Consider the following 15,712-nt stretch of genomic DNA (forward strand, 5'->3'; position numbering starts at 1 on the left):
ATGACCTCAACATATGCACATATATGACAAAGAAAACTCCAGAGCATTCTTAAAAGGCACCTTGCAAAGCACGATGATACAGGTAAAAGTCAGAATTCCAAGTTAAGACAGAAGCACAACCAGAAGCTGCTGCATAAGAAGTGATATGTAACTTTGCATGTAGAACACATGGAATGATGACACTGTCAAATACAGTGAAGACAAACAGTTCGGAGCTGAAAAGGGAAGTGAGATTACTGGTGTTGCATTTCAGGATTTTCCTCCTGTTGCAAACATGTTTCTCAGATTTATTCCCCTGGAGAAATTAAAAGGGGCAAACTACAAGATCGGTGGGATCCCTTCTGACCCTACTTCTAATTGTTCCTAACACTTGCATTAAAAGGAAAAAAATCAAATGCTTCCAACAAGAGGAGTAAAATCTGCTACCCAAACACATTAGACGAAAAGAACTCACCTTCCAGGTGGCCCATAGTCACCTCTGTCATATGGCGGAGGCCGGCCATACGGATCTGTCGGAGGTGGGCCACGGCTGTCTGAAGTGGGTATGCCACTATTGGCAGGTGGGGGGAAGAAAGCTGGATTCACATGTGGTGCTGGTGGTGGAGCACCTGGTGGTGGCCCAGGGAGATGTGGAGGAGGAGCAAGAGTCAGGGGCGGCCCAAGAGGGCCAGGCGGACGAGGGGGAAATGGACCCGGAGGTGGAGGTGGACCCTGCTGAGGTGGTGGTGGACCTGGTGGTGGCCCATAGCCTGGAACTGGTGGTGGAGGGCCTGGAGGAAGAGGCCCGAGTGGAGGCTGACCAAAAGGCTGTCCTGGAAACAGAACTGGTGGTGGTGGACGATCACCACGATTAGGAGGTCCAGCTAATGGAGGTGGGAGGACCTGACCAGGAGGTGGAGGGCCTGGTGGGCCTGGTGGGCCAGGAGGACCTAAGGGTGGACGTGGGGGAGTTTGTCCAGCTAAAATTAAAAAAACAAAACAAACAAACAAAATTGAGTGAATAAATACAAAGAAATAAAATTCTTAAAAATTCTTCCTTTTTCTATTATTAAAGACAATGACAAAAAAAGAAACCAACCCTCCCTCCCTGAACACTGTGCAACATGCACAAGACCTGTATGTTCCTGCTTTGGGTCCAGTAGCTCAGAAAAATTTTAACTTATCTGTATTTATTGATACTAGATATCTAGAGATACCTAAAAGAACAACATTATCTTGAACATTCACAACTCCCCTCCTGAAATCACTTCATTACCTGCTGTTATTTCCAAAACCTACAAGAATATTACAAAAGCTAGAAAACATTGCATTTTACTGCAGCTACTCTTCCATATGGGGCTTAAGAAAAGATATATATTAAAAATACATAGAGAAGCTGTATTGGAGAAAGTAATGTAAACGCAGTATCCAAACCTTCTTTTGGATTCTCATTACTGTTTTTTTCAATTTCATTACATCCCTTGGACTGTTGGACAATCCATTACTGAATTACATTTACTAAAAAATATGTCAGCTGAAAGAAGAAGTTCACTACAGTGCAAACCTTACTGTTTAATATATTTCTTCTACATCTGATACCTAACTAAACATGAAGACCTCCTCTTCAAATTTCTGGTGTTTTAAGTGCCTACTAACTGACCTGTCAGTGGGCATGAATCAAAGCTGAATTTCTGATCATGTGCAAACTTGTACTACAATAAGAAAATCAGCTACTTTACAGTCTGCAACACAGGCATCTCAGCACATACAGCAAATCAGAAAATCTCAACTACACTACACTAAAGCCAAATCTACTTGCTAACATAATCTATTATATTTTTTTTCATAAATATGTATATTGACACAGTATAAAGAACATATCCAAAACAACTACTGTCTTCCTATTAAATTTACTAGGTACAATGTCCTGTTGAATATCAACAAAGGAACAGTCAAATTCTACAGTCTAGCTGTGAATGCTAATTATAGCTCATTACTGAATTGCCTTGATCCTTATCGTTTGCCAAACAAGTATGCCACATTGAAACACAAGTAAGATTGAAACTCCATATATGCAAAATTTTACCTGGGAAAGGTGGTGGTGGCCCTCCTGGCCCTGCCGGTCCAGGGAATCTGTCTCCACCTGGAATGGCACCTGGAAAACGGCCCCGACCTCTATTACTAGGTGGAAATGCTGCTCGTGAGCTTCCTCCTGGGGGACCAGCTTTACCTTCCCCAGACATCTGGCCAGACTGTGTGGCTGCAATGGAAAAGCAAAAAAGTGCCATTACATAGATCAGAATAGGTTAAAAGTATTTCAACACTTGGTCTAAAGCTTTATGCACTGCTAAAGCATGACCTTATGAGCACCAACTTGCTCCCCATATCCAATGCCAGTGCATTTGGGGAGGATCCTTTGCTAAAATACTATGCCTAATACTAAAGGAAGAGGATCTGGAGAGACTGCCAGTTCTTCCTTCAATGAAGCCCAAGGCCACACTGGGAAACACAAGATATGGTGCTAAAGTACAATATGGACCCTCTCTTCCCTGTGCTATCATAAATACGGACTGTCCACACATTAGAATTTAGTACAGTGTGTCTACAAATGTTAAATTTCTAAGTGCTCTGGTGCCATTTTTTTTAAAATTACATCCACAAGAAATTGAGAAAGCATCTCCAGCTGTTAAGACAAGAGCTGCACGAAGCTGCAACCTTCTTTCAGAATGCAGCAGCTCTTCAGTGTATGAAGTGATTTCTTTAAACAAAGATATAACTTCATTCACCTGGACTTTAAGTACTATGGCTGTTTTAAACTGTGTAGAAATTATAAGATGCTGTGCTAAAAACCTGCCGTTCTACTTTTTCTGCTTTACCAAGACAGCACTTAAGGAAAGCTTACTTTTCCTTGACTGCATTTCAAATTGACTCAGAAACTGTTTATTACATGGAGTTACAACAGGATTCTGCCCATGCAATTCTCTTTTAGGTAATAAATCCATCAACTTTTTGGAGGATGCTTCCGATCCCACACCCACAAGGGCAAATCTGAAAGGAAACAAAAAGTCACACCACTATTTGTTCATTTGCTGACATCCTGATGTCTCATGAAAAAGATTACACACAGTAAGCAAAAGAATACTTGACAACGAGACACAGAAAATGTCCCACAGGTCTTAGTCCAGTTTTCAGAACAGATAAAATAATTTATCCTAGGCCATAAAAGAAGGAAACAAAAGAGCAAGTACAAGATGCATCAAAATTTATCACAACAAAGGCAGCTTTTTGGTAGAGTATCAACAGACTACATAATGAATGCATATGACCAGGTTATTAAGCATAAACTGTGTGCTCGTTGCTGCCAAAGAGACAGAAAGGCACATTCATGCAGTGAAATTTAGGTTGTCAGTGAAAAATGGGCTTAAGTACTTATTTTAAACAGCTAATGGAAAATAAAGATGTAAAGAAGGATTTAATAATGGAGATTGGGGGAACAGCATTTACACTGAAGAAAAACAAGCATCACCACCACACCAACTAAAAATCTAGGAACAGTCTTAAATGAAGATGACTAACAAGCTTTAACCCACAAAATAATGAGACATGCAATACTAGCACAAAAATTTATACCTGAAATTTACGTCATTAGTATGACATTACAGCCAAATAATTTCTGTATCAATAAGCTAAGATGAGCAGTTCAAAGATTGACAATTAAGAAAATTGAGAACTTCTCCCCCTCCCAAACTTCAGTCCCCCTATAGAAAAAACAAATTACAAGTTCTTACCCTTTAGACTGGCCATTAGCACGATTTTCGAAAAATTTTATCTCCAAAATGTCATTTACCCCCAGTGAATGAACTGCTTCAGTTAAATCCTCATCTGTTGTCCACTGAAAAATATTTTTAATATTCAAGTATAAGAGCTTATCTAAAACACCAGGCAAATGGCAACTAAATTTTCCATGGATTTTTGAGCGTATGTGTGCAGGAAATTGATCCAGAGACATACTTTATTCAGGCTGTCAATATATTCTGACTTTTGGAGCAGTCATTTTTATTTTACAATTCAACAATTAGTTCAGCTAATTCATGCACGTTTTACTGATTCCATTCATCATGTACCTCAAAATGGAACAACTTAAGTCAACAGTCAGGTCCTTTACTTACCTATTAGCTCCTGAAATACCTACAGTAAAAAATTATCAGAAACAAAAAAACCTCATATTGTTATTTATCCTTTAAAATAGAATTTGGCATATGTGGCCCCTGAAGAACTTGATTTCATGTAAACACATAAAAGCTCCACTTAACTTAGCTACTGACCAGCTCTTGCACTGTTTGCTTAACTGTAATTGATCTAAAAATGCTTTGATTCTAATAAAGGTAATTGTCCTAAAGGTGACTGCATTTCAGTGAGTTTTATCATAAACTTGTTCTTCTTGTACAGAGAAATAAACCTCAAGACAAATACCTGAAAACAGTTATGTTGAAAGAGTCACTGCCCATGGAAAAGGCCCTGGAAAAATGTGAAAAGTAATTTCAAGAAAATCACAGAGAACCTTCAACCGCCTTTTAAACTAAAACCTTCAGCAAGAGTTTACTAAAAGCTGTGTTTGTTTAGTAACCTTGAAGTATTTACAGGCACGAAGTATTTAATAGTTTAAACTTGTTCTCTTCCTTCATTTGGTTCTCTGAAAAATGTTAAGAGCACAGTAGCAGAAATCTCCTTTCACAACACTCAAAACACGACAGAAATTCTGAAGTTTATATTTACTGAAGACTTTCTTGATTTTTCCGATACCACGATAGATCCAGACCGGCTCTCTGAATTTCAGGTGAAAGGAAAAAGGACGCCACAACCACAAATAAAAATTAAAGAAAATCAAACAAAAAACAATAACAGCTTGTTTTTGATACTCATAATATTTGATATAAAACATTTTAAAGCAAAAAAGTTTACAAATAGTTACACTCATAACTAAAATTCCTGTCTACAACTAAACAGCAGTAAGATACTTACCCAAGTGAGATTTCCAATGTACAAGGCAATTCTCTTTCCAGTATACGTATAGACAACATTTGGTGCAGCTCCTTTACCTACATCATCCCCAACAGATGGTGGAAGAGAATCCATGTAATCACGATCCTCTGGAGCATCTCCATTATTTGCAGATGGAGAAATTACATCGTCATATAAATCAATCTGATCATGCCCACCATATTCAGCCTCCTGAAATAAAAAGACATCTTGATTATAATTAATATTACTCTCAAAACGTATTGAAGCAAAAGTTGTGATAACTGCAATGCTCCACAGACACAGTGAGTCTGACTGACCACCTACACAACATCCCTGCTGTAAAGCTAAGGGCCAGTTTCATCCATATCAAAATATATAAATTCTTATGACTCCTATTATATTTTAAACTAATGTGGAAAAAAAACACTTCTGGCCCCTGCTTTCCATTCCAATACTTTTGCCACTGTAATATAAGCAGAAATAAAAAAATCCACAAACCCTACTCCCAGAATTGTATACAATAGAATGCAGAAGTGTGATGGTTTAATCCCAGATTGCAACTAAGTACCACACAGTTGCTCACTCACTTCTCCCTCCCCAATCACTGCATGGGATGGGTGAGAAAAATCAGAAAAAAAGCAAAACCAGTGGGCTAAGACCAGTTTAAAAACTGAAATAAAATAAACCGCCAGTCCTGAGCAATAATCAGCCCCTTCCACCCAACCCCTACCCGTTGATGTACTGGGCATGATGCTCTTCCATCTGATGCCTTCCTATAATACAGCAGGACCCATCAATAAACTAGGTATATTGCATCTCATCTCATGGTAGCTCATTATACAATGGGGCCCCTTCAGCACATGGTATCTCTTCCCCTGGTGACATTCTGAAATCTTTGTCTTCCAGGCAGTCCAAGATCATTTCCACGATTCTTGGGCAACTGGGATTTCCTATTTGAGCTCATTACACAGCCACTGTAATCAACTCATTTCATATGTTTTATAGTAAAATCTGCTTTTGGAATAACTTGGACTGTTTTCTTCACTTTCTCAAAAGCTTCTCTTGCTGTATGGCCTCACATGATGATATTATCAATGTACTGTAGGTGTTCAGAACTTCACCTGTTCCAATTCACTCTGGCTTAGTTCATAAAATTGGTAGTGCTAGGTTTCCATGCCTGGGGCACTGGATTCGAGGCCTACTGGACATTCCTTTAAGTGAAAAAAATTGTGGCCTGTCAAAGGTATTGAAAGGCATTAGCAATGTCAATTGTGGCCAACCACTTGGCAGCTTTTGACTGCAGCTCATATAGGGAGTTCCAGCATGTCCAGTACAGCAGCACTCCAGTCACAGTGTGATTTCATTCAGGCCACCATAGTGGTTGCACATTTTCACACTCTCCAGCTGGTAACTCAGCTTGTGAATGGGAATTATGGAGTCTCAGTTGGTGCAATGCTGCTGCCATTGCAACACTGTGACCAGCACCTGTTCTCTGACCTTCAGCAAACCCAACAGAAGGGTCCTCAGAGAGGACAGATGAGGCAGGCAGCTGCTTAACTTCTTGTGCCTCTAAGGCAGTGGTACTCAACACCCACCAGTTCCCCTTTGGGTCCTTGAAATATCCTCTTCCAAAACAGTCTATGTCAGGGATGCACAGAACCTCCAGGCCAGACACAGGAGGGTGCCTTTGCCACACATTTCTAGTCAGACACACTTCTGCCTCCAGTTCTGTCAGCTGCTGGGTTCCCCCTCCCTCTCTCCAGAAATAGAAATAGGTTCTGCTCCTGCAGAGCTTGATGGCATTAGGCTACCCTGTGCACTAGAGTCTTCCACTCCTGTGGGCCTGACACACCAGACCACAACATCCATACACTCCTGCATATGAAAATGGAATGCTCTGGACAAGTTTCTGCCACAAGGGTCACATGCACTGGAATTCTTCTGGGTCTGTGGCTGACTGGACACTGTCTGAATCATAACAAAGGTACTGGATACCCAAGTGGCCCTGGGTGACATGGAACATCTTCCTTGAAGGGATGTCTTTCCTTCACTCTCCACAGGAGTCACCTCACAGAGGCTTAGGACTTGTGGCCCTCTGCCAACTGCCTTGTCAATGTCTCCAATCCTAAGCAGGTGATCCCAGCTGCTTGGTTTCCCCATCCTCTAATTCCAGGCTCCTATCCCTGTTACCCATCATCCGAGCAGTCAGTCATCACCCGCTCACCTGGGTGATGGCTGATGTCTTTTGCATATCCCACAGCTCTCTCAGGGATAGGGATTGAGTGGTTCCCTCTTGTTCCAGCTCTTCATCCTGTTCTTGTGATGGCCCTGCTTTGTTCTCCTTTCCTAAATAAGCTCTCTTGTGTTCATTTTTTCTGATGAAAAGGGGTGACTGATACTGGCAGGGGTTGGTACTCTGGTTCAGCTGCATCACCCATCACAAGGGAACAAGCACCTGCAACCAAGGTTTGAGTAGCCACAGTGCCTGTCACAGGGTTTGAGTAGCTGCAAGTATTTGTCTAACCCTAAACAAGACCTGGCATACAATCATGGCTCCTGGCAATAGGGCCATGCTTGTTTCAACATCTCTAGAATATTCAAAATTTCCAAGAGCTACTGTCATTAGCCTGGCAGAGATAGGGAAGATGCAGGATCATGCCTCCTCCACAGGTGAACTCTCAGAGGATTGAAGGTAAAAGATGTAATCATTAATAGTTTTGAACAGATCACTCACAAAGTACAAGGATGACAGGAGAGCCGAGTACAAGTAACAGATTATTTTCACAACCAGTAATTCTGTTGTATCATACACAAGTGCTCACAGGATCATTGAATGCTTTGGGTTAAAAGAAACCTTAAAGTTCATCTAGTTCCAATGCCCCTGCTGTGGCCAGGAATATTCCACTAGACCAGACTGCTTATGTTAAAACACAACACAGTAACTTTAGACCAGTTTCCACGGGTAATAAACAGCACATCAGGGAGCACACGCTGGAAGTAAGGAGTTAAATGATGGAGCTCTGAGAACAAGCATAACAACTGAGAGCACAAAATCAATGCTGTGTCCAACTACTAAACTAATATAATGAATGCATATAAAAATTTTGTTCTAGCATGTTCTAGTCAGATTTGTTGTTTTCTCAACCTGTCAAGCCCCATGATGGGTGACAAAAAAAGGGCTATGTGGTTTAACTACAGCTGGTAACTAAGTACCACACAGGCTCACTCCATGCCCAAACCCTGTGAACAGGGGAAGGGAATCGGTGAAAAGGTAAAACTGGTGGGTTGATACTAAAACAGTTTAAAAACTGAAATACAGTAAAATATAAAAATAATGGTGATGATGAAAAAAGACATCAAAAAGAGATGAAATGATGCACAAGCAAGTCAAGTGATGCATAATCACTGATGCTCACCAAATGCCCAGTCCATCCACAAGTAGCAATCGCCCCTCTGAGCCAACTTCCCCCAGTTTACTGCATTCTCATACCAGCTCCAGAATAGAAACTGCCTCACCAGGTTTTGGTATTAGAGATATTTCAGTATCCACTATGAATTTATATCCAGAAATTAACAGAAGCATCCTAGATAGAATACTTGAAGGTACCATATACGGCAGCAAGAGAGAACCAAGCTGGACTCCATAAAATACAGGGCACAAAGTAGGGAATCCTTGCTGTAAACATAAGATATCCACAACCATGACCAAAAGATCCACTGTCTTGAAAATATAAAAATATTATCAACTACTGCTCATACAACAAAAGTGTAACTAAACCAAATAATATCAATTTTTGAAAAACCCAAGAAACAGGTAAACTGCATTTTGGCAAGTACATTTAGTCCTCAGTAAACTGCATTGTCCCAATAAACTTCAATAAAAAAATCTGTCTCCAAAGGTAAGCTTATCACAATTAAATGGTTTCATATTTCACCTAGTCTATCCAGTTCTCAGTTTGATTCCTCCTATCACCATAACTAACGAAATCAGGTTCACAGAACTGCCTGAGACAGGCCTAAACATGACATCTTACAGGTAGATTAAGGTTGATGTCAAAAGGCAGTTAAGGAAGTCCTCTGCTAAACGTGCAGTAACTCTAGTCATCTGTGTATATGAATGATATATGTATATGATGACTTCAGGGAATTAGTCTCACTAGACACATGCAAAAACACAATCACCAAACTTAAAGCAGATGTATGCACACTAACCTATCTGGCTGAGGTCAGCATTGCCAAAACACCAGAGTAGGCAGCAGTCCACAGCTCTGCTGCACTGCCCTAGTGACAAACTCCTCTGAAACAGATCGTTTGTAACACACAGGCTTTCAGGTCTGGATCAGTGGAGAGAAAGAATTATGAAGGCAGCAGAGGCTGCATGTAATTGAGAGGGGGACAAGGCAGCCCCAATAAGTGTCACTTCTTAATTCAAATAAATAAAGACACAGGAGAAAACCTGATGTTGTTCACTAGAATTTCTTCTCACATCATGCTGGTTTTGCATCCATCATGGAATTAATTCAGTTACCAATCTGCCAGCAAGGTGTGTGCATAGATGATTACAAATTATCTGAACCAGCAACTCTTAAGTGTAGACAGAAGAGAGGTGTCCTGGTGGACGTTGCACAAGATCCAACAACCCTTTCTCCTTCATATGTGTTCTGTGGTAACTTGCCTAAATACACCCTTCCTTCCCAGATGCAGAAGAGGAAAAAAGTACAGGAAATGTTATTTCTCTAGTCTCAGCTATTTAAACAAATGCTCTGTCTGTATCAGGAACCAGTTTTGACCTCTTCTAACTTTCTTAGTTACAAGACGGACATCAAGCATAAAGAGAAATTATTTCTTCTCAATTAGTCTAACTCACAATCTTGCAGATAAACATGCTAAGAAACAGTGAGCACTGCTGTTCTAGTCCCCTCTAAAACCAAAGCAGACAGCAATGCATTTCAAAAGTCTATGTTTTAACTAGACCACAGTCTGAAATACTTGATCATAAAATCAGGACTGAAACTTCACATTCTGTGCTAATAGACAGAATTGGGTGAAACATTCCCATATGAAAGCCATGAACACAAGGAACTTCATATCCAGAAGGGACAAACTGCAGAACTTTGTCTAATTTAAGAGTTAAACACTACCTTACACCTCCAAAAACAAATAAAAAAAATACCAGTGAAGAAAATTTAATGAAAAATATTTACTGTAGCTTCTGGGGAAAAAAAAAAAACCAAACCAAAACAAACTAAACTATCCAGCTTTCCCCATACTGTTTTTTTTCACTCAAGTTACCATATTTGTGGTCAAAAACTCTATACATGTTAGTATCCTCACTTAAAAAAAATAAATTTGTAGGTCCTGAAGAATAACAAGTTAAAGACACAAACAAACACATTTCTGGTCTTGATTAAGTGTCTGAACATACAAACTGGAACATTAACCAAAAAGGCAGCCTTTGATACTTCTGAGATAGCAAACTGCCTATGGCAGAAGTGGACAAGTTTGTTAGACCACAGGATTCATGTTTACTCTACAGGCCCAAATGCTCTTGGCACTACAACCAGAGCAGCACTAAAATTTAAGCAACCTGATCCCTTGTAACTAAAAATTACAGAGTAATTACAGAGTTACAAAGAACAACTAAAAATTCACAAGCAGTTAAAAAGACAAACTGAACATACATAGTATCACTGTTCATATTAAAACAAAGGGAAGAGGTGCCAGATAAGAAGGTCTGAAGTTTTTCCAGAGTTTGGTATTTACCAACACATAGAAGTTATGTGTTCCCTTTCAACAGAACTGACAAAATGCATATGGCCTATCACCATATCACCTATTGTGGACATATTTTATAACTCATGCAGGTCTGCCAGCTCATGCTTTTTCTGACCAAGACAACCCTAATAAGTAGAAATTTATTATACCACAATGTGTCCATCCCCTCCCATGGTAAGACACCAGTCTTTCCAATGTAAAGGCTGTTTTTAATAGCTAGCTTTAACTGGCCACTAAATGCTAGCTTTTATTACTTATCACACACACAAAAAATTTCCTTTGTGTTACAGATCTGAAGTCAAGACAGTAACTAACACATTCCTAAGATACACTGTAGTTTTCAGATAATTAGTCTCTTAACTCTTATTCCATCTAAACCCATTTTATTATCCAGTTACAAAATAAAAAGTGAAAAGTCTTTCATCCCTAATTTGTTATAATTTGTTAGCATTTAAACATCAAAATAGAACACTACAGGCATGTTTAGACATATCCACAATGCAACTATCCAAGTTTACTCATTGCGAGTATAAACAAAGCAAGCACCTTTTCCACAGCATTAAAATAGGATATCCTTAAATTCTCTTGCATCCTCTTTCTGATCAAAAAGATTGTTATATGTATAATAAAAGTTTTAACTGCATTCATGAGCACATGTGGAAAAAAAGACCCCAAGCTTGAAAATGCAAAGCTGATCAGAGCATCAGGGAACTTGACAATGCATGGTCAAATCTTCATAACCATAAAAAAGCAACCCAATTTGCTTGGCCAAACTGGCCTCCTGCACAAGCTCCCTATCATCTCTGTTACCACACAGCAATATTCTAGAGTTTTGTGTATAAAACCACATCCCAATGTTTGCCCAAGCACCCCAACCTTACTGAGGGTCTTCTGCCCTTGAGACAATACCATCCTCAGCTATTTGCACACAGGTAACAGTCCTAACAAGCATCACAGATCTCCCTCTCTTGAGAACCAAGATGTGTGACATGGGGAGATGCTCAAAGTAAAATATTCCATGCAATGCCTATTTCTAAGAGGGCACAAGCAATGCATGCAGAAAGTACTATATTTATGAGGCTATCATCTCAAAATGAGACTTTAGATAAATAAAAAAGACTGCTGGATGGAGAAGTCAGCGTAGAAGAAAAAAATGAAAAATTACACAACCAAGTTCTCCAAGAAAAACCCAAACCACAATTTAAACGAAAATGTAATTGGTCAGAGACAAATTGACTGAAGCTATTAGCCCAAGGGCAAAAAATATTTTATGATGAACAGTAAGTTAATAAAAGAGTAAGAGTCAACACTGACAGATGATGAGCTTCAGATGGAATAAGAAAGATTAATTTTCACTCAAAAGATCTGATATCAAGCTAGTCAGCAGCCAATACTAAATAAGACAAGACAGTTTACAGCTGTCATCCATCTTAGCTAGCTTGTAAACCCCTGGCTCTGTGGTCTTTATTTCACCTTTATAACTTATGGTTCATTTAGCACTAATCAAGCTGAACATCCCTATCCTCCTCCTACTTGGAAAAAGGGCATTAAAAAATCCCAGAACAGCCTCAAGGATGAGCACCTTGAGGTGCAGAACAAGACAAAACAACCAAGAGAAATTTATCCAATCACAAGTCTTAAATGGAGGATTAACTCCAGATGTACACAAAAGTTTTGTCCCAGCTTGGGTATAAAATACAGCTATTCACTGCACCCAGAACAGCAAGCTCCACAGTATACTTTTCAGTCCCTTTTACTGCCAAAACCAGTGGAAAGGGTTTCTATAGTCCAATTTAAAAAAAATTAGTAAGTCACATTAATGTAGAACAACAAAACCAAAAAAACAAGTCCATTTATCTTTTATTGTCTGTATCTGTTAACCTATTTTACAAATACAGTGTTCTGTAAAATGCTCTCTACACAAACAAATTAATAATGCAAATCACTTTCTCCCTAAAGCATTTTCTTAATTGTCATCTTCACATGTCCACAGAACTATGTTCCATCTTATCCATTTAAGCTGTCAGCTTCAAACCAGGAACAGCAATTCATGAAAAAAAGTTTCTAGATAACTTTTCTCATGTCAGAAATAAGAGGTAGTAACTAATACAACTCGCCTTCCTTCAGATATGACAGAAGGAAATGGGAAAGTGCAGAGGCATCAATCTCTCACACTAAAACTTTCAAATTGTCCCAAGACTTGCTCAATTCAACAATATTACTTCAAACATAAAGTCACAGAAATTAAATCTGGATGAGAACAAACAGCAACTTTTCGGGGGTGTGCGACACAGATAAAAACACAGAAGAAAACCCCCTAAAACAAACAAAACCACCAAATTCAAGCTGATGGAAAAAGGGCACTAGCCTCTTCTCACCTTTCTGCCCTATATTTTTCAAGATTTATGAACTGAAGCAACATACTGCAGAAATGCAAATCCAACAGGGAAGCAACTGTGGTGAATACAGCGAAAAAAGCAAAAGGGGTCCCTGCCTGTTGGATTAAGCTAAACTAAATTACCACAAGATTCTCTTCATTCCTACCACCATGGCTATAGAGAATATCAATAGTAACAATAACCTGAGCATCAAAACAGACCACCCCCATCACTTTTGTTCTGGCACTCTCTCTTTACACTATACTTCTAGCACATAACTATTCTACTGTGAGGGTTTCTGCACACATGAATTTATATAAATACTACCAGATTCAAGCCACGTTTTTTTCCCTGAAAATTTTGATCTATTATCAGCTTTATCTAGAAACCAAATTCAAGTTATCATAGAATCTCAAAAAATGCACTCTTCTGCTGAATGATGTCTGTCCTAAGGCTCATTCCTGTTAAAATTCATATAGTGGGTCTTCAACTGTAAGGGAGAAACCTTCATATGCAGGCAAACTAAGAGACAATCAGCTTCTCATCATCTCTTTTTAGTATGGCATTCTTTCATAACATATCTTTACTAGATTATTAATACTTAGAATGACTGTATTAATCCATATCAGAATAGTCTTCTGAAAAAGATATAAGTTGCTGAGAAAATTACAAACTACCTGCGAATTCCAAAGCCACTACCTATTTTCCAGTTCTCTGTAGGACAAGCTGGTATACAGCTGGGCCCCGTAAGTGCATGAAAGTGCAGTTGTTCCTGGTTATTTATGCTCTAGGGCAGGAACAAAGCAATCTGGGGCAACTCAACCTGGAACAGCGCAGGACTCACTAACAGGACAGATGGCATGCAAAACTGATACAAACATCGCGGTTTGGTAGGAAAGCTGGCACACGGCTATTTGATAAAGTCGAGGAGCAAAATAAATAAATAAATAAATTACTAGAAAAGCGGACTATTTATAATCCGGAGAAGTTACTTATTTCATCCACATTTCCTCAACAAAATACGAACTCGTCCTCTAAAAAAGGCTTGCGTCACTTTTTAAAATGGAAGGTAATAACGAAAAAAAAAAAAAAAAAGAAGAAAATATAAAAAGCTGGATACTTTCTCCAGTGCTACAGAATAAAGCCGCACTAGTTCCGCCTCCCCCGCGAAGCGCGGCCGAGAAACAGCCACCGCTCGGCGGCTTTTTGATTCATCTGCGAACAATGGCAGCGCTTCCCCTGCGCCGCCGGCGGGAAGGGGCCGCTCTCCCCGCCGCATCCGGGAGGGTCCCGTCCGCCGAGCCGGCGCGGGAGAGCCCTCTGGAGCGGCCCCACAGAAGGAACGGCAGAGAGCGAGGAAGGCTGGAAAGAAGCGAAAAAGCGAGGGCAGGACGGAAGGCGCTCGCCCGCGGCGCGTCCAGCCCGCCGGCAGCAGCCGCTCCGAGCGCCAGGCGCGCTCTCCGCCCGGCCGGGCCCCCGCCCGCACCCGCGGCCCGGCCCCGCGCAGCCCCGCGCGCGGCGGCGGCGGGAGCGCCCGAACAATGGCGGCGGCGCGGCCGCCGCGCTGAGGGCCCTGCAGGCGGCGCGGCTACGAGGGCGGGCGAGGGAGGGAGGGCAGCGGAGAGGCCGCGCCCGCGGGCCTCGCGTACCTGGTTGAACTCCTCGCCCACATCGGCGTAGATGTCGATGTGGTCCACGCCGTCCGCCATGGTCCTACCCGGGGCCGCCGCCAGCCGCGCCCGGCTCCCGAGCCGCCGCCGGGAGGGGGAGGGAGCGGGGAGGCGGAGCGCGGCGTCACTTCCGCGGCGGCGCGGCGCGGCTTCCGCTGCCGGCGGGCGGCGGGCCGCTCCTCCCGCCCCGCCCCGCCCCGCCCCGCCCCGCCCCGCCCGGCCCTGCTCGGCGGGGCTGGGCCGTGCCAGGCGTGCGGGCTCGGTGCCGCACTCCTCGCTCCGAGAAAGGGAGCCCCAGCACAGGCAAAGCGCCTTGGGTGCTCAGCAGCCAAGGACCGCAATTATCGGCTGAAAAATGAGCACGTCTTCAAAGCAGGGCTCGGGAACGCAGTCAAATGTGCGGAAGGACTAAACAGGCACACTCCGAGCTGCTTTTAGCCAGGGCTCTCCGCTGTGCTGCTGCGGAGCTCTCTTTTTACATCACGAAGTGAAGATAATGACTGTCAAATCAAGCGTGGTTATTTTTTACATGTTACGTTTTCGTTTGTTTTGTTGTACATTCAGAATTGTTAGGGTTGCAAGACAGCTTCAAATTAATTTTGAATGAATGTTCTGTTGCCCAGATCCATGTTTAAACTCCAGGTGATTTTTAGAAACAACATCTCCTGGTACATAAAGCGCAGCACACATAATGCTCTACATAATCTATTATGTTCTGCTTTGTACATTATGTTCCACATCCAAAAATAAACCTGCTTTTTTTACTTTATCACAAGCTGACAATAAGAAGCCTTTGCTTCTCAGACTGAATTAAAATAATGTAAAAACATCACTGTGATGAATAAAAATGTTATTTTTAGCTTGACTCAAATTTCTTGTTTATGACTG

The 15,712-nt window shown here is 41.3% G+C and overlaps 1 protein-coding gene across 7 annotated transcripts in view; it reads right to left on the reverse strand.

The window, feature by feature from the left end:
* The window catches only part of CPSF6 (cleavage and polyadenylation specific factor 6), a 28,116-nt gene extending 13,153 nt beyond the window's left edge, over positions 1–14,963 (reverse strand). For 6 of the 7 annotated variants that reach the window (XM_079304180.1, XM_079304179.1, XM_079304177.1 and 3 more), the window contains exons 1-6: positions 14,804–14,960; positions 5,002–5,211; positions 3,768–3,871; positions 2,882–3,027; positions 2,066–2,239; positions 455–959 (exon numbers count right to left, since the gene is read on the reverse strand). In XM_079304180.1, coding sequence (XP_079160306.1) covers positions 455–959; positions 2,066–2,239; positions 2,882–3,027; positions 3,768–3,871; positions 5,002–5,211; positions 14,804–14,863 — 1,199 coding nt within the window. In that variant the 5' untranslated portion in view covers positions 14,864–14,960. Of the gene's footprint in view, positions 1–454; positions 960–2,065; positions 2,240–2,881; positions 3,028–3,767; positions 3,872–5,001; positions 5,212–14,803 lie in introns of all 7 variants that reach the window. The other variant, XM_079304178.1, reaches the window with a different exon arrangement.
* Between the last annotated feature and the right edge of the window lie 749 nt (positions 14,964–15,712).

This window comes from Erithacus rubecula, assembly GCF_903797595.1.
Source record: "Erithacus rubecula genome assembly, chromosome: 4".
NCBI classification, from domain to species: domain Eukaryota; kingdom Metazoa; phylum Chordata; class Aves; order Passeriformes; family Muscicapidae; genus Erithacus; species Erithacus rubecula.